Genomic DNA, 22,468 nt, shown 5'->3' with positions numbered 1-22,468 from the left:
CTTATTGGCTGGCATCTTCTTTGGTCTCCTTTTCTTCATCGATAGCATCATTTTCTTCTTTGTCACTATTTACGATGCTAGTTTTTATTACTTCTTTGTTTTCGTTGTAAAGAATAATTCATACAACATAATGTTATAGTTCAATTTCTAAAACTAGCATCGTAAATAGTGACAAAGAAGAATATGATGCTATCGATGAAGAAAAGGAGACCAATTAAGAAACCTGACACCTAATTCGCATCAAAGTTCAATTTTACAACACCAAAGTTAATTTTTACAACGTCAAAGTTAATCTTGACAAAGTCAATATTTCCCTATATATACAACAAGGAGCACTGACGATCATTCATTCGGAATCGAAATATGGCCTTATTTGCAGCATGAATTCAAAAAATAAGTGTATTTTGAATTTTAATAAACTAAACGTTCACCAAAAAACTTTAGTGAGAAAAATCGAAAAAACGAACTACGAACATATTAACGCCAAACATTCGGTAGAATTTATAGAATATTGTAAATATATATATATAAATATATATATATATATATATATATATATATATATATACACATATATGGCTGGCTGGCTGGCTGGCTGGCTGGCTGACCGACCGACCGCCCGACTGACTGATTGTTTGATTGTTTGAATGATTTATCTCATAGTATTGTATACATGAGAAAAAATCCGATTAAGCCAACCTACGGCTTCAGTAAGCCACTGTTTTTCACCTGACAAAAGCAATTTCTATATTTATACTGACAAAAATAATTGTGATATGAATATATTGATTTATTTAAAGCATTATATGTACAAAAAAGTGCTATCGTAAGAGTTCTATGAAACCCTGTAAGCCACTGCTGTAAGCCAACGTATGATTTCAGCAGCCATTTTCTTATGAGCACCAGCAGATTGTAAAATATTCATTGAATATAATGAAGATAGTTGTTCAAATAACAATTTTGATTTATTTAGGCCGTTTATTTCATAAGCAAACCAATTTTTAACATGATCGAATAGTGTAAAAAAAGGGTGACTATAGTTCAATCCTACTAAGCCAACCCTTCGGCTTAGTAAGCCACCGGATTTCACCGGACCAAAAGCAATTTTTATATTCAAATTAACAAAAATAATTTAATAATACATAATTCTATTAATCATTATTAAAATTAAATAGAATTACTACAATGTTTTAAGCATATTAAATCAAGTAAATATTTCAGTTAGCTTGCTCGTTAAAATCCATGCAATTTCGTAAACCAACAATCCAAGCCCGACAAATAGCCCGACCGATAGATCGAATTGATCGATTAGTCCTATTATTCTAGTTATGTGGTTTGGAGCAAGGGGAGACATTACTGAAAATAATTAAAAGTTGAAAAAATTGAGGTTCTTTGCATATCCCTGCTTCAACTCATAAGAAGGTGTTGTATGCTGGTTAATAGGCCTCCCCTTGTATAAAACCGTATTATTAGAGTACCTATACACTGTACAGGCCCTCGAATGCCCCTACGCACATTTTCAGTGCACTTTAAAATCTAGTCACATTTTTCAGTTATTGTGAATTTTATTCTAAATAAAACAAAAATAAATAAAAAAGTAGTTAAAAACATTTTCTATATAAGTTAAAAAACATGTACATGATAAAATAACTTTCCATAAGTATTTTTTTTTATATTCAATTTACTTTTTGATTAATGCCGTGAGACTATCGTTACAAACGTTTATTTTTTTTTAAATTCCACCTAGCAGGTTTTAAAAATAAAGATGGAAAATGACCAATTGCAAGTTAGTAGTTTATTAAAAAATAATTGTTTTAAAGGATGGTTCAGTAAAAAGCTACAGTACTTATTGATAAATAGGGTGTACTGCTTGATGCTTTCTCCTACTATTGTGGTCAGATGTCAGTGCTCTGATTAGAGCTGAGAACAGCATCAGATCTATTGATCACTAACTATATCATTGATTAAATAAATAAATATTCAATAATTATAATAAAATCATGATCATGATCACATATAGATCTATCTAATTATTTACTCATAGTATAGTAGTATATTTATCATATTAATTATATAGAGAGCTATAGAAAATATAATCAATATTCAATACACAGATAGTCAATAGTGAGTCTCATTTATTAATGATTAATTTAATCAGTACGATTGACTTTCATTACATTACATTACAAATTAGTTTAGTAAATTTAGTAATTTAGTTAGTGTGTTTAGTCATTTAATTAGTTTTAGCCATTTATTTCTCTGTTCACTATTATATAGACTTAAAAAAATAATTATTTTAATAATATATTATAATATTATATATAATCTATGGAATTGCCACTGTCAAACCAAACAATCTTGATGATGATAAGGATAATTGATATCTCTCTTTTTGCTATATGCATGGTATACCAATGGTTAAACTTATATATAAATTTCAAAAGTGATTTTTTATCAATTTCGTGAACATTTATGTTTTGAACTTAAGTGTACTTTTTAAGATTTTAAGACCTGAATCTCTGTTTTTATTTTGTAAGTTTTATCAGGAAGTTTAGAGAAATTTTTGAAAAAAACAAATTTTCCGTAAGGCATAACAAAAGTGGAATCCGACCGATAAGTAGCTGTACACTTTTGTAGTACGGAGTATGGAACAGTGATTCTTGGGTTAAAATCTTAGGTCTCTGGAAGTTAGGGAGGAGAATAAGTGCAGATCTGTCAAATATTACTGTCATTTACCCATTTATTGGATTCAAATTAGAAAATATTACTACCTAATATAACTAAATTTATTGGATTCATATATGAAAATGTTACTACTCAAACCAAACTACCAACTCTAAATTGAGCTTATCTGTTATTAGTTATTAACAAACATTATTAGCCAAATGCCACTTAGAGCACTGTGACTGCTACATTCAGTTGTCACATGGAGAGTTTGATCAGTCCTACGTGGCTGTGGATTTTTATTTTTTTTTATTCCAGAGGCTCAGATGTGTGAGTCAGCACAGAAATGAACAATTAATTATACATTTAAATGAAAACTGAAAGAAAACAAATAGTAATTACATTAATGTGTTTTAACATTTCTCTCAACTGCAGATCATTCAGCAGCTAGAATTACATGCCTATGATCTATACAATTTCAAAGATAGATGCCTCTACTCAGAAGCTGATTCAGTTCTGCTAGATTTAGTTAACACAAAAACTTGCAGTGATAAATGTTTCTTATTGTTGGAAAGAAGAAATGTATGTTTTAATTTACAGCTTCAATTCAATTAATTATTAAACTAATTAATAAGTTGATTGATTTGATTGATTGATTGTTTAATTGATTAATTATTTAGTTTAAAATGTTATTTTTCTAGTCCGTTTATTCCCAATTACTGGCTGCTAAAACTCTCCTCAAATTGGTTACATCATCAAATGATAATTTATCAAAAAGCCACAAAAGGAACATTCGTAAGTTATACATCATTTTCAACAATATTGCAATGGATCAAATTCCATAATTCACGAATACAATTTGATAATATTTTAAATCCTTTGCCTCCATTAACTTCAGTTGCAATTAATTAATAGTTTTATTATTAATTTGTTATCTTTTTTCCATAGAGTCGTTTGTTTTGAATCATGTTATAAATAGCCTAAACATGGAAGCGTACGTTTTACAGTCGATAGTTCGAGTAAAGTAATTTTATTTGGATAGCATTTTGAACTAAAGTATAATTTTTTTTGTTTTTTTTTATCCTCAGGTATATTGTCATATTACTAAATTATCTTGGTTTGATACAGTTGAAGAGAATTACATATTTAGAAATGTCCTTGGAGATCTCAACTATTACATACAGGTGTTCAATTGTATCAAAATTATTGACACAAAAGTGTAATTATAATTTTTTTTCTTTCAGTCCAACAATCCTCACTATATGTTTATAGCAGTTTATATATTATCTTCTATGGTTGCTGAGATGAATGAGGTTGATGAGGTTTGTTTGTTTGCTTGTTTGTTTGTGTATTTGTTCATTCATTCGTTCGTTTGTTAGTTAGTTTATTTATTCATTCGTTATTTGTTTGTTTATTGTACATTTTAGTTTTTAGATTTATGTATATACTAACCATCAAAGGCTTTTTAGTTTATGAAACCATTCGTGCTGATTGCAGAATGTTCATTATTATTTTAATAAAATATACTCATTGTCTTAAGATGGAGAATTTCAATTTCACGTTGTCAGATCAACTATTAGATATTAATTTTTTTTAAATCTGGTTCATGTTACTATATTCTGTGGAATACCTCTTCGGTATTGACATGTTGCATGGCAATGAAATTGAAGAGACTATCTTTAGAAAGAAAATAAAAGCGCACTTATGGAATAAAGCATTCATGAGAACTTGAATAGGCGCTATATAAACTCTACGTATAATAACAATGGCAATTCTCTTTGAAAATGAATGGGATGGTTTATATTAGTTGCAGGAAAAAACGCGTAAATGACAAAACGCAGTAGAATCTTTCAGCTTCTGTTTATGTTTCTAATGATGTACTTGAGATTTTTGAAAGGTTGAGCTGTATATAAGCAAGCAGTTGCAGAGTTGGAGTCAGAAATTTTTTATCCGCTCTGGTAAGAATCATGGTAAAAATATATTTCTATAATCTTTCTGACACGGTATTGATTTTTATACTGGTCAATAGTCCAAATCTAAAAGTTTTATTTAGTATAGAAACTCATCTGTACTACTTAATGCTTTATTTTCTATTTTCTTGATGGATGGTTACAGTAAAAAATATTAATGTTTGATAAATTATGCTGTTTGAATTTATTGATAAAATTATTGATCAATCAGCCAATTATTCTTTAATTTTGTTTCACTTCTATCCACGAAAATACCTTTCAAACCAATATGTTAACACGTTTCATGTTCAGTGTTTTGCAAGATTTGTGACATAATTTTCGTCGTTATTTTATACCACCTACTTATGTAAAACATTTTACTAGGGTATTACGACAAACAGGCACAAGAAGGTTTCATTTTCATTCAGGGATCATCAGCTTTTTGATTATTTCAAATTGGGCTGCACATTCCTCCAGAATGCCTCACTTCTTATCGACAAAATTAATTTTGCAGATCAAACTCAGGTATGTTTCTTAGGTCTTTTAATTTCGATCATAAAAGTTGTTTTGATATTACAATCTTCAAAATTGTTCAGCACCACTTTGAAGGGTAATTAGAGTTTACAAGGATGGTTTTAAACGATATCAAATTAACTATCCTGCTTTTAAATGCTTCCAAATGTTTTTATAATTGTCTCTTAAATTTCTTTTTTATGGCATGGTGGCCCGTAATGCAGTAGTTATAATTTTGAGATGGAATGCTTTCGTATATCTTTTTCGTATGTTACATGTTTTCAGGTTTTGTCATTTCATACTAGATATGCTCGTTCATCCCTCTTTCTAAAACACGCGTTTTTAAAAGAAGTTGAAACTTAATGACAAAATCATTTATTGAGTGATGCACTGATGAGATGCGTTGGAATTCACTGATGCATCGTCCATTTTATTATATATATTTTTTATATTCTATTATGATTTTTATTTTCTCAATTCTAACTTAACTTATTTCTCTATCGACTAATTATTTCAAATATTTCAAATAAAGGTAATTTATTATCACAAGACTTAATAATTTAATAAAAAAGACTGCAAAATGATAAATTGAGAAACTAAATCCATTAAATATTTTTAATTATTGAATTGTTCTTATGGTTAAACTTGTTATAGAATTTTAATGACGCAGCACTCAGTGGTTTCTGAACCATTTTCTGTAGCAATTGCACCATCTAGTCGTCCATATTATGTTAACCATTGCTCTATATGCATTCGCATCATTAATTTTACGTTTTGAAAAATGTGAATACTAAGCTTCAATAGAAGTTACTATTTCTTTCAAGCTGAACTTATTGAATCAAAGTCTTCAGTTGGTGTTTAATTGCTTATCATATGACTTTATTGGAACATTGTCCGATGAATCAGGTGAAGATGTTAGCACCATTCAAGTTCCAACACATTGGAAATCTGGTTAGTTTTATATTTTTATATATGACTTTTAAAATGGTAAAGGAATGATTGAAGAGTTTCAATTTAGAATACATTTTTTATGTAATAACATCCATGGAATACATTGGAAACCATTGAGCACTGAGAGTTTTCAAGTGTATGCAAAAGTCAAAATATACGTGAATGCACGTTTAGTAGATTCTCTTTCCATACAGCATATTATTTTTATTCTGCGCTTCACTCATTAACAGCTTTAGGATAAAGCTGTTAGTGACCTATATAATAAATTGATCTATGTAGTATGTATGTGTGTGTGTATTTGTGTGTTTGTATTTGTGTGTGTGTTTTATTAATTACATCGCTGCTAACATTTTAATTTAAATAATCATTTTCAGCTTTCTTGAGTGAATCATTGCTGAAAGCACTCTTTACATTACTTGATCACACTCCAACAGTGCTCTCAATACTTGTATGTTTTCCCTTTCAAGTTTTTCAAGAATTCGAAAGATATGGGATTAATTTTCATGATAATATATTTTTGATGTAACAGAATGCTTATTATTAACCAGAATTAACCGATGCATTCACATCATAATTTTTTTCTTTTTTCATTCTAGAATTTCTGTTAGTCAATGCTCGTGATGTGTGATAAAATTTGTGCCATTTCGTTTCATTAAATTTACTACAACCTAAATTTTGATTGATTTTTCAATTTAGATATTTTTTTTTCTTTCTTGAGTTAATTAAATTAACATTTTAATAAATTTTTTGCGTTTTTATCCATTCCTGGTATGATTTCAATCCATTAATTAAGTTTTATTCTTGCAAGTTTTTTATATTTAATTTCTTGTCGTTAATTTTTATCAGAATATTATTAGTACAGTTTACACATACACGCTGAATAATTTGCAGGTGTTGAAATGTTTAGTTCAAATGGCTTCTTTGAGGAGATCTTTATTCAATGCCAACGAACGCATGAATTATCTCCAGGAACTTTGTCAAGGAGTGAAGCGATGCATTTCTTTATGCCAGGTTTAACGTTTTTTTTAAAATTTAATAAGAAAAATTTTTATGTAGTTTGCGTTTTTTGCGCATAAACTTTTAATTAATTACAGTTTTATGTTTTTTCTTCCAATGTTATATTTTTGATGTTAATCTTAAACAGAAAATCTATTCAATATACTTTTTTAATCATATTGTTTTATTTTCAAGTTCACTATATTTTTCAATTTCTCATTGGTATCTACCAAACAAGCCTTATATTTTTATTTCTAGATCCCTATTATCACGCTAATTAAACCAGATTTGAATCGTTTCCCGTCTCCAGCACTGATCCTGATCAACTCTATCATGCTATCTGCCAATCACACTTTTACTCTCGTATTCATGTATTTGACTTTTCATTCAGTGAAAATATTGCATGCAAAGAAATATTTCAATAGTTAAAATTTGCCAAGCGCCTTTTCTGATGTGTTCAATGAAGTTTTTCAATGTTTAACGAACGAACAACGTCCTCGATTGAACCTGGTACTTACAAGTACTTACATGATGCTTTTGGCTTCTGTTGTATTCGAACTCGGTCACTGCTGCTTAGGCCAAGCAACACTTTACCATTCATCCATTATAACGCCGTCATCATGTTATCTATGCTTTTTTTTATGTGTATAACAAGATTCCACTATTATGGTTTAAATTTGTTTAAGGAACGTGAAAGTCAAGATATTTATCATGAAGTGTGCAGATTTCTGGCCAGATTGAAAATGAATTTCCAACTAACCGAGTTTTTGAAAATGAATGATTATTCAGAATTCTTAAAGTCCATCGCTAATTTCACTGTATCCTGTTTTCAGGTATTTTATTTTAATTAAATTTTTTTTCAAATTAAAAAAATAATTTTTTATTGTTTATCAAATTTAGGTTGGTTATTACATCAGATCACCTTAGCTAAAAGTTGCAATGTAACTTGAATTTATTCATTTTGGCTTATGAGACGAAGGTAGGTTAGTTTCCAACTGTCATAAGATGGACAAAAAGTATAAGCTAGGATAAGGTTTTACTGTTCCATTGCCGATAAATACGACTGTTCATTGAACGAACTACAATAAATGTAGTTGGATCATTTATAAATCTCCTTATTGATTAACAGAATTATTTTTTTTAAATTATAGAACTAAATTATATTGAATGGGATAAGAGTTCATATTCAATCATATTTGATTATGTTAATTATACCATTAAGATTTTTTAAAATTTTAATTAATTTTGCGTTTATAAATTTTATCTTGATTATCTTTTTTTCTGTCTTAAGAATTAATTACTCATTCGGTTGGGTCTGTCCCCATAGAAAAGTATCTACTTATCTTATCTACTTACTAAAATTTTTTTTAAAAAGTAACCAAGTTTATCAAATTTAATTAATTATTTAATCAATTTATGTTATTTAATTTGCAGATGGATTTTCCTACAAACAGTAGTTATTATTTGTTATGTTTTTGGCAAAAGATGGTAGCTCCAATACCTTACATAAAGACAGCCGAAACACACATGCTGGAAGTTTTCACGCCGGATATCTTTAAAATTTTTGTTCTTTCAAGAATTGAACTAATAAAGCGTAATGCTGGGTAGTTTTTAATTGCATTTTGTTGCTTTTGTATTCACCACAATGTAGCTACTGAGCGTCACCGTTTAACGGCACACCTTATTTACAAATGTACCTTTACAACTGTGCACATTCAAATATCTTGCCATCCTTACACATCATGATTTATTTTAATGAAGTCTCTCATATTTCTCTAGCCGAGCCGAGTCTGAATCGGTTCTTGTCACTGTTAATAGATAAATAAGTCGTTGTTAACATTGGGTCAAAATGACCATTACAAATGAAAGGAAGTTCAAACGTTTCAGCTTTGAATTTGGTTTTTGAAAATAAGTTTTTACGACATTTAAAATAATTTAAAATGAAATTGCAGATTAAATTATGATGACCCTTTGGAAGATCAGGCATTTCTCTCTCAACATCTTGAATTAGTTAGAATCGCTTAATCAATTTAAAGTCTACATTTTACTCTTTTGGATATTTAGATTTTCATGATTTTCATTTGTTCCAAAAAAAATGTTATTTACAAGTACCTAGCTGGAATATGCTAGAAATTTAAAAATTAAATGATTTACCTTTCCACGAATTTAAACAAATAACAAACGATTTACGTCTCTATGAAATATCTCTTTTTGCACGTGTGAGCAATGGATTAACGGTATAATTTTCTTAAGCTAGAATTTTTTTGCTGATTAAAAAGATATTACAAATTTGTCAGTTATGTTGAGTTGGAAAGGTACATAAATTACAGTAAAGGTGAAAAAAATCAGGTTTGCTGTGTAGTAGCCTCATAAATTTCTCTGTTTCATCTCTTGTAATGACCTGTTAAACAGAAGTTATGATGTTTTATCTGTTTCATAAAATTTGTATTGTATTCCGTTCAGGTGGCTGCAATTGGAAGATACGAATACAAAGAAGCTTGCACGTTATTAGTTCATGCTTTTGACGAAGCATCTCAGCAATTTGGCCAAACATTTAACGAATCTGCTGACCAAAATATATTAAACATTGCCATTCAAGAAGGTTGGTTTCAAGATCACTGATTGTTGAAAACGTTCAATTTACTTATTCAATGAACTATCCTTATCGCGCCGTATTCGTGGTTTTAGAGGCACCGGATATATAGATGTCGGGAAGGATAGCTAGAAAAGCAAAATCCTATTAGCTAATTTTTAAAAATTAACGATTTAAAAAGTCTGAGCTAAATCAGGAAAGAGTGATGTCAGAGTTTTGATATTATATAATTTTTCTAGAAATAGTTGATGGTTTATTCCATCGAAGACTACAAAAAGTTGATCTAGGCTACTGGGAGATATAGGGTAAGCAATAACTTATCGATATTGAATATCCAATGAGCAAACATTAGAGACTACCTTTGAAATTTTATAGATATCACATGAACACGTCCATTTACTAAATCTTGTTTTATTCTACAAAATTTTTGTTTCCAAGAGAATTGTTTCAAAAAATTTTATTGTTAAAAATAGTGTCAATTTTCTTTTTTTAATAGTTAATGTTTAGTTGATTTTTGCCATATTTCATTGGACATGAAAGTTGTATATTAACAATTTTGTCATGAAAGGCTGTTTATCATGGTTGATCCTCGTCATCGGCGCTGTCATTGGAGGGAGGGTATCGTTCGCCAGCACTGAAGAGCATGATTTGCTGGATGGCGAATTGGTGTGTAGGTCGGTGGATTCACTACTTAACTACTTCTCTAATTTTATTAATATCATAACATTTTTTTGATATCTTTCTTTCGTTTATGAATGCATAGGTGTGTTTTATATTGCTGCATTCTTGTTGATAAACCCTCACGTCCTGCACGGAATATGCTTTTAGTGTAACAAGTTCATCAGTTTTTTGCTAGTTTAAAACTTGAGAAGTTAACCATGAGCCAGTTGATATCTTTGTTCGTTAGGCTGAAGTTTATTTTCACAGAGTTTTTTCCATTTTTTACCATTGCACACAAAGCTGGTCACTGCTAAAAGTGACCTGACACTTGAACCTTTTAACCCGTTATGCCGATCAAATATATTGCTAGGAGCTTCACGTCCGTTATTTTTATGCCATTGTTGTTGACCCTGCTGAGTGTCTCGGCAAAACGGGCTTGTGAAGAATTGCTTGATAATGCCGCTTAATGTAAATCTTTAAACCACATTCGGAAGAACATTTCTAGCAACTAAGTGCAACTTAGTTGCTAGAAATGTTGCGAAGAGCAACTAAATATCGAAAGAGCGAGGCTCGAAAACAAACTGCGTGGTTAAGTACTTTTTGTGATTTGTAATTTCCATCGAGATGTTGTACAAAATTCGCTAAAAATTGTTTATTTGTTTTTAGGTTTATCGTCACCTTCTAAATCGTAAAGTGCTCTTGAACTCTTATTTTTGCGTCTTTTCTTACTCATAACAGTTTGCAGAGTTAAAAACTTATCTGATGTCATAAAAATTAATAATTGTAGAACTGTATAGTGTTTTTTTCTCTTTCAGGGTTTTGAAACTCATGAACGAAACCGACTACAGACTGTCTCAGAACAGATTTGAAAAACTAGAGAGGGCCTACATTAGTTTTTTGGATCATTTTCGCAAAATTTACATTGGAGATCAGATTCAAAAGACCTTCAAGGTCCTATCATTTGGTTTTATTTATTAAGTCAGGGATGATCATTTAATTTTAATTGCAATTTTCAGGTCTACAAGTGCCTAAATGATGTCTTTGGTATCAGTGATGAAACTACCATGCTAAAAATAATTATACATAAAATGTTAGATGTGGTGGTTATGCTGATATGTCAATATCAGATCGTTTGATTAATAATGTAAAGTTAGAGCTTGGTAGAAACTTGTTAAAAAAAATTTTACGAGATGTTTAGGGTTGCTTTATAAATTTTAATATATAATTCAATTTTTTTTATAGTTTTTGCTGTTTATTTTTAAACCTGTCCTAACATTTTCTGGACGCCTGTCTAAGTCTTCCCAGCCTCATTTACCCGGAATCGCAGTTTATAGCTGTTATTTATTTATATGCACTACGTTCGATCAATCTTACATTCAATAGTTATCTATTTTTAGGTATATTTTCTGTTTTTATTATTGGTGGTAGTTCGTTGTAGGAAATCACCTTATCTGCTCTGTGTCTGTACTTATATTTATGAAAATCATTGAATCCATGGCTAATACATGGCAGCTTTAACAGAGTCGAAAATCGAAATCTGCTTTTCTTGCTGAAAATTTTTTGCTTTTTTGGCATATAAATCACTATTCATCATATATTTTTAAGTTTTTAATTATTTTTTTAATCTTCCCTCTCAATTTCGCTCCAGCACCATATTCACCTTCTTTTCTTCTAAGTGAACTCAGCTTTACATGGCAGCTTTAACAGAGTCGAAAATCGAAATCTGCTTTTCTTGCTGAAAATTTTTTGCTTTTTTGGCATATAAATCACTATTCATCATATATTTTTAAGTTTTTAATTATTTTTTTAATCTTCCCTCTCAATTTCGCTCCAGCACCATATTCACCTTCTTTTCTTCTAAGTGAACTCAGCTTTTCCATAGCAGTCTTATAAGCAACCTTTCCAATTTTATTTTTTTGAAACACCATCTCTCCTTGATTTTTTGTTAGTTTAAAATAATCAGCTATGGTGATAAATTTTATGGAACAACAATAATGGAGGACGCCAGATGATACCAACGACCTCCTAACGAAATAAATAGAACCAATGATTGATTTGATTTAATACGTACTCAATAACACTGTGTGTCTCTTCATTAGCTGTTCAACATCATTAAAAGATTTGAGATCTGCATTGTTTTCCTGTATCAATTCTACTTCTTACAATTTTTTTCTATTCTTTATACAGTTTTTAAAACGATAGTAAATAAAAAAGATAAAATTTAAATATAAATAGTATATTGAACAATTCATTGAATAAAAAAATAGATTTGTTTCCACAAATTATTATTTAATAATGAAATAATTTTTAATAATTTTTAATTTTTATGAACTTTGAAGAATGACTAATTTGAAATGCTGGGGAACGTCGGAGAGGGTGGTTGAGTTTACTCTAAATCTGTTTAACGATCTATCCGTTGGATTTTCAAGTGTCAGAAAAATTGTCAAATTAGAGGAAATACAGTTCATTCTCTATAACCATTCTGTAATTTAAATTTAAATTTTCGAATTTAATTCAAACTTTTCATCTTATTTTTATTGTTTCCCTAAACATACAGGCAGATCATTTTGAATTTTTAAGGTCAACTTCGAACGTTATGAAATGTCGAACGTTGTTTTATACATCCCTCAGTAGAATCTTGGTTCTCGATCTTACTGAAGATGAAGATGAGATGTTCTGGCGGTTCATTTCACCCATTCAAGGTTTCTTTCTTGTTGTTTACATGTTACATGCTTCATAAATACATTCATTAAAACATCTGCGTTTGAATGTTGTTCTTGTGCTATAATTTGCATGCCTTCTAGTGAATTTTTTAGCATTCCGTTCCGCCAACTCCATCATATTCTATTAAGAGAGCTAACAAAACTTTTTTTTCTATTTCTCATTTACGGGGCATTATGGCATTTAGGAAAGCACGTATGTGTGATTAATCGTTGTTTGAACATAAAGCTTAATCATATAAATTATATATTGACAATTAAATAACAGTTTTTATTATTCATGATTCTTTTTCAGCGTCATTCAACTTTTTGAAAAGTTTGCTCGTTCAAAATTCAACATCAACCAATGAAATCAAGGTTTTAATTTATTTTAAAAAAAATTTGCATTTCTTTGAAAAATGTTTATCACATCAGAATTGTATTATCGGTCTTTGCTTGGATATAAAAGGAATCGCGTTGGCCTTTAACACAAAGCATAGTTACATGATGCTCTTCAACTGGTTGTATCCTTTACGAGTTTTTTGTTTTCAAGTCATCAATCATTTTTCTGTAGTTCCCGCTTGGTTCAAACTTATTTTAAATTTATCGTGCTTTACTTTACACTTTACCTTATTTAAAAAAAATATATACAACAATAATGTATATTTAAAAATTTAGTCTTCCTATAATGAAGGGATTTGAAAGTTATAAAAACTGAAAACATTAGTTAAAATAACCGTGTTACTGTTACCGTGATTTAATTTATCAATTGCTTTTTGTACGTAAATGCTAAGAAAGCACTATACACACAACACACACACTTCGTATTTCATTAGCCGTGAAGAAAAAGGATCAGCGTGGTATATCTTTTTTCATCTGTTGCAAGCTGCACTAGGTAAATACAAAACTGCTTGTTTGCTGGGATGGAACAGCCAACCAGTGTTACACACATGAAATTATTCTACGAATGTTGATATAACTTGTTTGTCCCCTTAATTGTATACTAAGCTTCCCTGATAATTCATTACTGTTAATGAGAATGCTAGAGGCGTATTATTACGACCCTCAGATCACGACATCTCTGCTTAAACTCTATCACGAATTTTCTTACAACAGGTAGCAAATTATTTTGACGTTAATTTAACCGTTACAAAATAAATGCCGCTAGCCAAATTTTTCAGATCTCAACGGTTAGTTTTTGACATCTCGTCTCCAAATGGAATTATATTGTTTAGGGAAGTCAGTAGAGTTTTAACAACTTACGGTAAATATATTGGAATTTTTATAATTATAATTAAATTTATAATAATAATTACCTGGTCAAGTATTTTTTATTGTAACAATTTCTCACAATTTATTTATTCGTTGGTGTCAATTTTCAACCAAGCAAATTTTTGACAAAACTGTTTAGAATAAATTAAAGAGCCTGAAATGCAAGCGTAAATGAAACCATGGTGTAATGGTATAGACATTCAGAATTTAATTTGGTTAGCATGTATCGGCAAAAGTGTAAAATAAATAATGTCTTGTAAAATTATGGTGGTAGATTTTGCATCGTAATTTCAATAATCATTTTCATTTCTGCTTGCACCTATGGCAAATAAAACGTAACTAAATTAAACTTAGATATGTTGTTTTAATTTAAATTGATATGAAGTGAAAGAAATATTCAGAAACGTTTAAATTGACTTTGAACACTTGAATCATTTTTAGATTTCTAAACAAAAGACAAAATTATCTATTTCTTTCATTCCAACAGGAGATTATCTGTTAAACAATGTTAATATACCTGGCGACAAGTTGTACATTATGAAGTAAATTTTTTTCATTATCGCAACTTTAAAAATTTACATTTTAAATTGTTACATTTTATTTCTTTAATTTGTTCAGACTGAAAGGTATAACAATATGCTTCAGAATGTTAAAATCTGCTCTATCAGGAAATTATTTGAACTTCGGGGTCTTCAAACTTTATGAAGACCCTGCTCTGAACAACGCTCTCCAAGTCTTTGTGAAGTTCTTGCTTTCTATCGATCTCAAAACACTTAAAGTAAACAACGTTTTGTGTATATTTTATTTCGTTTATTTTTTAATTCATGTTATTTCTAAACGATACCTTGATGTTATTTTTCTATCAGTGATGTATCAGAAGCTTTTTTTGAGCTCCTAGGCTGAAGTGTTTGTTGCTGTTTCTTTTGTGACAATTTCATTCATTTATTTAAAAATTTGTGTTTAATTGTATTATTTATTTGTTTGTTTATTTATTTTCATGGTCTATGTTATTTTTCGCGTTGATTTTAAGGAATATGTTTTTTTACAAAATATAATAATAATGAGCGCCGATAATGCCTACATGCTCATATCTACAAGTATGTAATAAAATGAATATTTGTACACAATAAATACACACAGAGAAGTGGAGTAATTATAAGAGAAAATGAAAATAATAAAATAACCTATAATCAACTAAACGTGTAAGAATAGTAATGAAAATATTCTGGTAAAATGTAATTACCCAAAGTTTTTTATTTTGACCAGGAATATCCAAAACTAATGCAATCATATTTCTCCTTACTGGAAACCGTCTCACAGGATCATTTGTCTTTCATTGGTTCACTTGATGCCAGCGTGCTGACGTATATTTTTTCAACATTGTCAAGTGTCTTACTCACGACAGGTGTCAATTTCTTCATTTCAATTTGTTCTAATTAAGTTCAACGATAAAATTAAATTTATCAAATCATTTAGGTTTGACGTTTTCCTTAATATTGCTATCATAACTTATTATTTTTGTTGAGTTAATGGTTATGCGTTTATCCAAATCATCAACAAATAGGATAAATAGTTATTCTCTGTGTCATTTGAAAGTTTATAAATTGATATAAATTGAAAATAAAATCAATTTTCTGAAAAGTTGCATTGTTAGTTTGTTGGTGCTGCAGTTGTTGTCAAGGAACAACAAGCACTTTGTTATATTTTAGAGTTGAATGTTTGCTAATTTTAATTTGCGTTGCAGATGGAATGTATATATATATATATATACATATATATATATATATATATATTTAAGTAAATATAATTCACATTCATATAACAAATGTTTAGTGAATACATTAAATTGAATTATAATATTCAACTGATGGGTCGCACATTGAATTTAGGTAAAGTAACTTTTAATGAAATGTATATCGAAATTCAATAAAATTTTCATCAAACACATTTCTATTCAATTTCTAGAGCCTCCAGTCCTGACCAGTTGTTGTGCAATTTTAGATAACATAATAACACATTTGTATAAAGTTATGTCAAAGAAGTCTAACGAGCTTGCTCATGGTTTGCTTAATATTGACCCTAGCGTTTTTAAACAGGTTTGTTTTCATGACATTCAACAGCGTATGAGTTTTTTAATTTATTTGTTTAAAATTAATTTTTATGTATTTTCTTTCAATTTCACCTTTTGATTTTATTCGTTGACATTTACCATTTCAATTGGTTCCTGAACTAAATAATGAAACCTCTTGTATAATGTATAAAGAGCACTGCTATCGGGGTTTTATACCCTTTTAGATGGCTTAGCTGAGGATAGGACAGGGATAAAAATTCGGTGATGTCACTCGAGACCGCAAAATTCGATTTAAAGAACAGGATTAATTCAAAATATTTCATAGATGCCTGTATAAAGTAGTACTCTATAAATTCTCAAAACTTGAATACCTAGAAATATATACCAATATGTCAGAAATAGAGTAAAATTTATTTATAACTGAAAAGTTTTATTTCAAACTCTTATTTCTTTGATAGTTACTTTTCGTTTTTATTTCTGGTTAGCTTTTGAAAAATACAGGTTCCCGCTAAATAATGTTATACTAAAAAACCCACTCAGAACTCATAAACCTGCCAGTTAATTTCAACTCATATGTTAATGATTAATACAACAATATCCATTTATTTTAATAACCACATTTTGAATTTTTGTTACAGATTCTTTCTGATATATTTAACGTGACTATAAATTATGAAATTAGAAATCAGTGGTCCCTATCAAGACCTATGTTTGGATTAATACTTTTACATGAAGAGGTTTTTGAAATTTTTTATTAAATTAATATAAATAATATCGAGGATTTCATCAACTTGTTCTAATTTTTTCAAAATCTGTTTAAAGTTCTACATTTTGTTGCTTTTTTAGTGTCTGTTTATGAGTTCAATCCATGCTTTCTACCGAAACAGAAAAATAAATACAATTTTCGAATTAATAATTTTTACAACTATTTTAAAAAGAAAATCGATTAGATAATAGGCAAGTGTTTGATTTTAAAACATCATCTTTATGACTATTTATTTTTAACAAATAACTAAACAAAATCACTTTTAATATTTCTAAAAAGTCACTTTGTCTCACAACTTCAGCACTTCAACAACTTGAAAAATGAATTTATTCAAAATGTTCCTCTACCGAAGCAAGCAGCGGTTGCAGAATGCTTTGTAAAGTTAATGGACGGGGTTGAGAAAAGTCTTTCAATCAAGAATAGAGACAAGTAATTTTATAATGCTTGATTAATATTTTCTTGTACGTATTTTATTCGAAAATTAATTGAAAATTATTACTTTCTCTGCGTATAATTTCAAAGTTTTCTATATTTTAAACTTTAAATTTTAATTCCTCCAGGTTCACCCATAACGTAACAGTTTTTAAACACGATTTTTCAGATGCAATGAAAGTAAATGAATTCTATCCTACTAACAGCATGTTCTAACATGAAAATTTTAACAGAAATTATCCATGTCGCACGTTTATCTCGACAGGCAAATAAATTCTGCTCTGTGCTTCATTGTTTTTTAACGTGTTTGTTTTTATCATCTTCATTATTCCAAATTTTAACTGAATTTTATCATGAATGGAATTTTTGGTAGTGGCCGGCTTACATGGTTTGTTTGGATGTTACTCTATTCAATTTTGTTGTAAAATATTGCTTTCACCCGTCAAAACTAAGTAAATGCTGACGTATTTATTGCATGTAAATATTTAAATATTTAAATAAAAATTTTGTATTACGCCAAAGTGATATTTCCGCCTAAGCGTTCACGAAAATACATCCAAACCAAAACTCACATGCACACACTGACATCAATAACACATTAAAATAGCCCTAGGTACATATGCAGGTATGTTGTATATATAGCACAAGAGTTAAATTCTTTTGCATTCTAAGTAGCTTTTACTCGTTAAAAGTTGTTGTCATTTTTATATGAGCTTGATTAGGAACGAGACTACTTTTTAAGTGATGGACAAAAAAGACACGAAACCCACCACATTAAGAAAATTTCTTTAAAATGAGCGAAAATTTATCGTCGCTGAGGAAAAATATGTAACACTTCTACATCCGTTGAGTTATGTATTCTATACGTTGAGCTATAGTTTATTCATGTAATCTTGATTCGCCTTGTTGAATTATTCGTTTATTTTGTCGCCTCGTTAATTATTTATTGTATTTTAATAACTATGACATATTTTTCTAAGTTTTCACCATTTGATTTTTTATAAAGATGCCGGTTACTTAATTATTATTAAGCTTCGAGCGTTTAATTTTTTAATATAATGACACGGTAGCCTACACAAGCCTTTTTGGTTTCCGAGGACCACTTAATTGCTATTTCATTGCAATTTGTCTGGTTTTAAATAAATAAATAAATAAAATCAAACGAAAAGACAAATCGGCAAAAGACCAAATTAAAAATCGTCAGTCACTAAAGTAAAGGAATGTAATATAAAATAATGCATCTGTGTCTTTAGAATAACAGAAAAACAACAGATAGATTTTTTTAACTAAATTATAAAAAAAAATATTTAATTTATTTTCGCTTCATCTAAGTCACAGTTTTGAACGGTTTTTAAAGCCAATTTACCAGCTTCTGTTTACAAAATGATTAAGAAAATTCATTATTAAATTCATGGAAATGTAATTAAAAAATTAACCTGTGAGAATAAACATCTGGCTGGCATCCAAACTAGTTTGTAAGGCATTCACCGAAATGACATTTAAAGCTGGATTGTCTAGCCATGTTAATGTTTCAGAGGGACTTTTATCTAATTAATAACAAAAATTTTACGAACATGAAATATAAAATATACTCTATCTTTATTACTGCTAATAGTATTTTACTATTTCTTGTTTTACTTTGTTATATTAGCCAAGTTTTTAAGCACGTTCTCAAGCAATACTAAATGCATAACTATAACTTTCTAGTTCAACATTTTTCTATGAAGACAACACTCCAATTTCCACATAAACTATCGCTAATTTCCTCTCAAATGACTCAATACAATTTTCATCCCCAATTATTCCTAAACAAACAATTAAAGCCCACTCACAAAATTTTTACAATAGAAACTATGTTCATGCCCATTCCAATTTACCAAAATAGCAAAATTTACTGAAACAAGACAACATTCTTCAAGCTTTTATAGGTACCTCTACGTTTGTTGCAAAAAAAACTCCAATCAGGTCTTTTAAAAACTTTAAAATTTGTAAGTTTCGAATGCTACTATTACAATTTTCAAACGTTCTTCTAACTATAACTTTTGACCTACGATGAAGTCTATGCCCAACAAAATGATTCTACAATTAAAATTGATTTGAAAAACACGTGATAAATATGAAAAAAAATTAACCGGTTAATTGGTTTATTTGGTCAATATTTTTTTCAGTACTGCTGAATAACTCTGTATTATTGATTGCTTCTGATGTTATGACTTCCTCAATTATCGTCACGGGATTGACGTGCTGTACAGAGCTGTTCTGTAAATCGAGTTGTTGGTGAATAATAGAATATTAATTCATTCTGTCACTTTCTTTCCAGCTCTCATATTAACATAGAATAAAGTATTATTGATTATTAATATTGCGGACACCAATTAATTATTATTATTGCAGACATAAATGGGTGCCACGTTTAACGCTCATCGACCCTATCTAGTTTCATACCTTGCATGTTGTTACATTTTCAGTTTGATTTAGAGAATTAAAAAAATATTGTACATGGACTGGACATGTATATTTTTATTATATTACTGATAATTTGGAGACCTATATTAAAACCTGAATCAATTCCAAACATAAATGGGTGCCTCGTGTAACTTTATCACGAAAATACATCATTAGCCAAAAATGAGATTAATTAATACATTTAAATTTTAATTTATGTTGGATTGTGGTAACTAACACTTGTAGACTGTAAAAGTTCCAGAATATCGGCTCTTTTATTTCTGATTGCGATATCAACTGGTGTTTTGTCAAACTTTTCAACAAACATTTGTGAATATTAAAAAAATGTAAATGAAATTTTCACAATACGCCAAAATGAGCTATGAACTGAAACTATGAATGACTTCAATTTTATATTCAAAAGGTATAAAATTTCTGCTGATTGCTGAAAAATCTACAAATTATACATGAGAAACTGTACATCACAATTAACTTGATTAATATCTGTGAAGCTAAGATAGAGTAACGTTGAAGGACAAGCTTCGTAATGAAACAAAAAAAATAATGAAACAGAAGAAAAAATATGGAAATATAAAATTTGAATAAAACTAAACATACTTTATTATAAAAATAAAAATTTTACTTTGTTATATTCTGAAGTGGAAGCTCCATGGGACAGCAGGACTTGAACAACTTCAATGTGACCTCTTTCAACTGCCCAGTGCAATGGAGTCATTTTCAACTTAAAATCATTAAATAATTATTATTAATATATAAAAATTTGCGGAGCAATATGGATTTTAGCATCAAAGTTTAAAAATTTTGTGTGTTTAAGTTGTGCTGTGTGACCCAGAGAATGGTCAATCTAAAGTTATGCTTGAAACCTGCTGAGTTTGCGTCAAAATTTTCAGAAAAATCATTTAATGAACACTGGATTCTGAAAGCTAATGCCATGGCTAATTTACATCAAGTTCGGTTGACTGATTTGATTGTTAGTTTTAGGTCGTTAGAGCAACATATATTTTACAATTGTAATCAATAAATAAATAAAAGTTACCAAGTTTCTATTTCAAGTAAGTCAGTATACTCTCCAAACCTTTTACAAAATGCTTAATGATCTGAATTTTCTATATTCTAACCATAAAAGTGATTCTTGATATTAACGTTAGGCTGAAAAAAAACTTAGCAACCATTTTTAGATGTAAGAAAATTGAACTGGAACGATGACTTTATATTATCTTTCTTGCATTACAAGGTTCAACATATATACTCATATTAAGTAGCGTTGTTATCATCTCGTAATTTATATGAAGCTAATAATAAAGCAACTCAAAAATAACATAAAAAATAAATGTAGACAATCAATAGTGACTTAATTGTTTTCAAACAATTATGATAATAAATTAAAAGAAAAAAAAATTAAAAATTAGAAAACGGTCAAATAGAATTAAATACCTACCATGTCTTTAGCCTCCATATCAGCCCCATGTAACAGAAGAAGTTGAGCTATGTCACTGTGTCCTTCTTGTGCTGCATAATGAAGTGGTGTTCTGTCGACTTTTGTTTTTGCATCTCTACTTAAACCGGCTTTTAGTAATACTTCGACTGTGTCATACTGACCATTCTGAGCAGCGTAATGTAAAGAAGATGTCCCAAGCTATAATACAACACAAACAAATATTTAGCAATAACCTCTGAAACATTCATAGATTCAAATTCAATAGAAAGTAATCAATTAAAATGATTGCTTTAGTCAATCAACTAAATGTTTTATTTTATTTTTACACAAAGAAAAACTTGATTATTAATTCACCTATAAAAGGGTACACCAAATTTTTCTATCTTAAAAAGTGAAGAAGCTGAACAGAGGTGGAAAATATATTACAAGTAACATCATACTGTGAGACTGGACAGAACAGAAATGTTACAGCTTACAATTAAGATTTAAAATTAATTAATTAATCAGCTGATAAATCAATTAATTAATCAATCAATCATTAATCTAGATAAAAATTAAAACAAAAATAATATGCATAACAAATCTGAGGTGATCTTAGATACCCAACACTTTTACTTTTAGAGTTGATATTCATTTAAATTTTAAATGACAATAATTCTTAATTAAAAAACCTCAAAAGGAAAATCATCCTACCCAATCTGTAGTGAAGGGTGCTCCGTTAAATATAAGGATCCTCACCTCTTCAGCTGAGCCACTTTTGGATGCTTCTAATAACTGTTTTCCCAATTCCAACAAAGCCATTAATTCTTGAAAAGATAAAATTTATTTTTTAAGTTTTAAGCAATTACAAATACTTAAATATTTTTATCATAAGCGTTTGAATTGAAATAACATTGATACAAAAATTATTTACTGGAAAAAACTTAACATTATTAGGATGTAGTTTCAAATGGATTTATTTATTTTATAATATATGTAGTACCTAATGAACTTGTCAA

At 29.1% G+C, this 22,468-nt stretch overlaps 3 protein-coding genes across 3 annotated transcripts; 1 reads left to right on the top strand and 2 right to left on the bottom strand.

Annotated features, from left to right (window-relative positions):
• Positions 1-3,093: 3,093 nt before the first annotated feature.
• Positions 3,094-17,782, top strand: HELRODRAFT_70670 (hypothetical protein; the record flags this gene model as incomplete). The annotated part of the gene is made up of 29 exons (XM_009032903.1): positions 3,094-3,246; positions 3,366-3,459; positions 3,613-3,683; positions 3,753-3,848; positions 3,909-3,986; positions 4,998-5,138; positions 5,951-6,077; positions 6,452-6,525; positions 6,969-7,088; positions 7,760-7,906; positions 8,508-8,677; positions 9,026-9,083; positions 9,537-9,675; positions 10,235-10,340; positions 11,142-11,277; positions 11,343-11,416; positions 12,666-12,810; positions 12,884-13,028; positions 13,342-13,403; positions 13,461-13,549; positions 14,034-14,141; positions 14,207-14,289; positions 14,785-14,839; positions 14,916-15,075; positions 15,564-15,702; positions 16,263-16,393; positions 17,007-17,105; positions 17,436-17,563; positions 17,695-17,782. Coding segments are annotated over 29 exons (3,216 nt in total), but the record flags the coding sequence as incomplete, so codon positions are not given.
• A 1,091-nt stretch (positions 17,783-18,873) lies between these two features.
• HELRODRAFT_166146 (hypothetical protein) lies at positions 18,874-20,339 on the bottom strand (the record flags this gene model as incomplete). Its single annotated transcript, XM_009033156.1, has 4 exons — positions 18,874-18,938; positions 19,003-19,113; positions 19,699-19,825; positions 20,250-20,339. 4 exons carry the CDS (start codon positions 20,337-20,339, stop codon positions 18,874-18,876), a joined length of 393 nt encoding a protein of 130 aa, XP_009031404.1.
• On the bottom strand, positions 20,298-22,271 carry HELRODRAFT_145664 (hypothetical protein; the record flags this gene model as incomplete). Its single annotated transcript, XM_009033155.1, has 4 exons — positions 20,298-20,324; positions 20,655-20,753; positions 21,471-21,668; positions 22,164-22,271. Coding segments are annotated over 4 exons (432 nt in total), but the record flags the coding sequence as incomplete, so codon positions are not given.
• Positions 22,272-22,468: the final 197 nt, after the last annotated feature.

Source organism: Helobdella robusta (genome assembly GCF_000326865.2).
Source record: "Helobdella robusta unplaced genomic scaffold HELROscaffold_9, whole genome shotgun sequence".
In the NCBI taxonomy this organism is placed as follows: domain Eukaryota; kingdom Metazoa; phylum Annelida; class Clitellata; order Rhynchobdellida; family Glossiphoniidae; genus Helobdella; species Helobdella robusta.
Note: the sequence above shows the minus strand (reverse complement) of the source record. Positions and strands in the feature narration are given on the sequence as shown.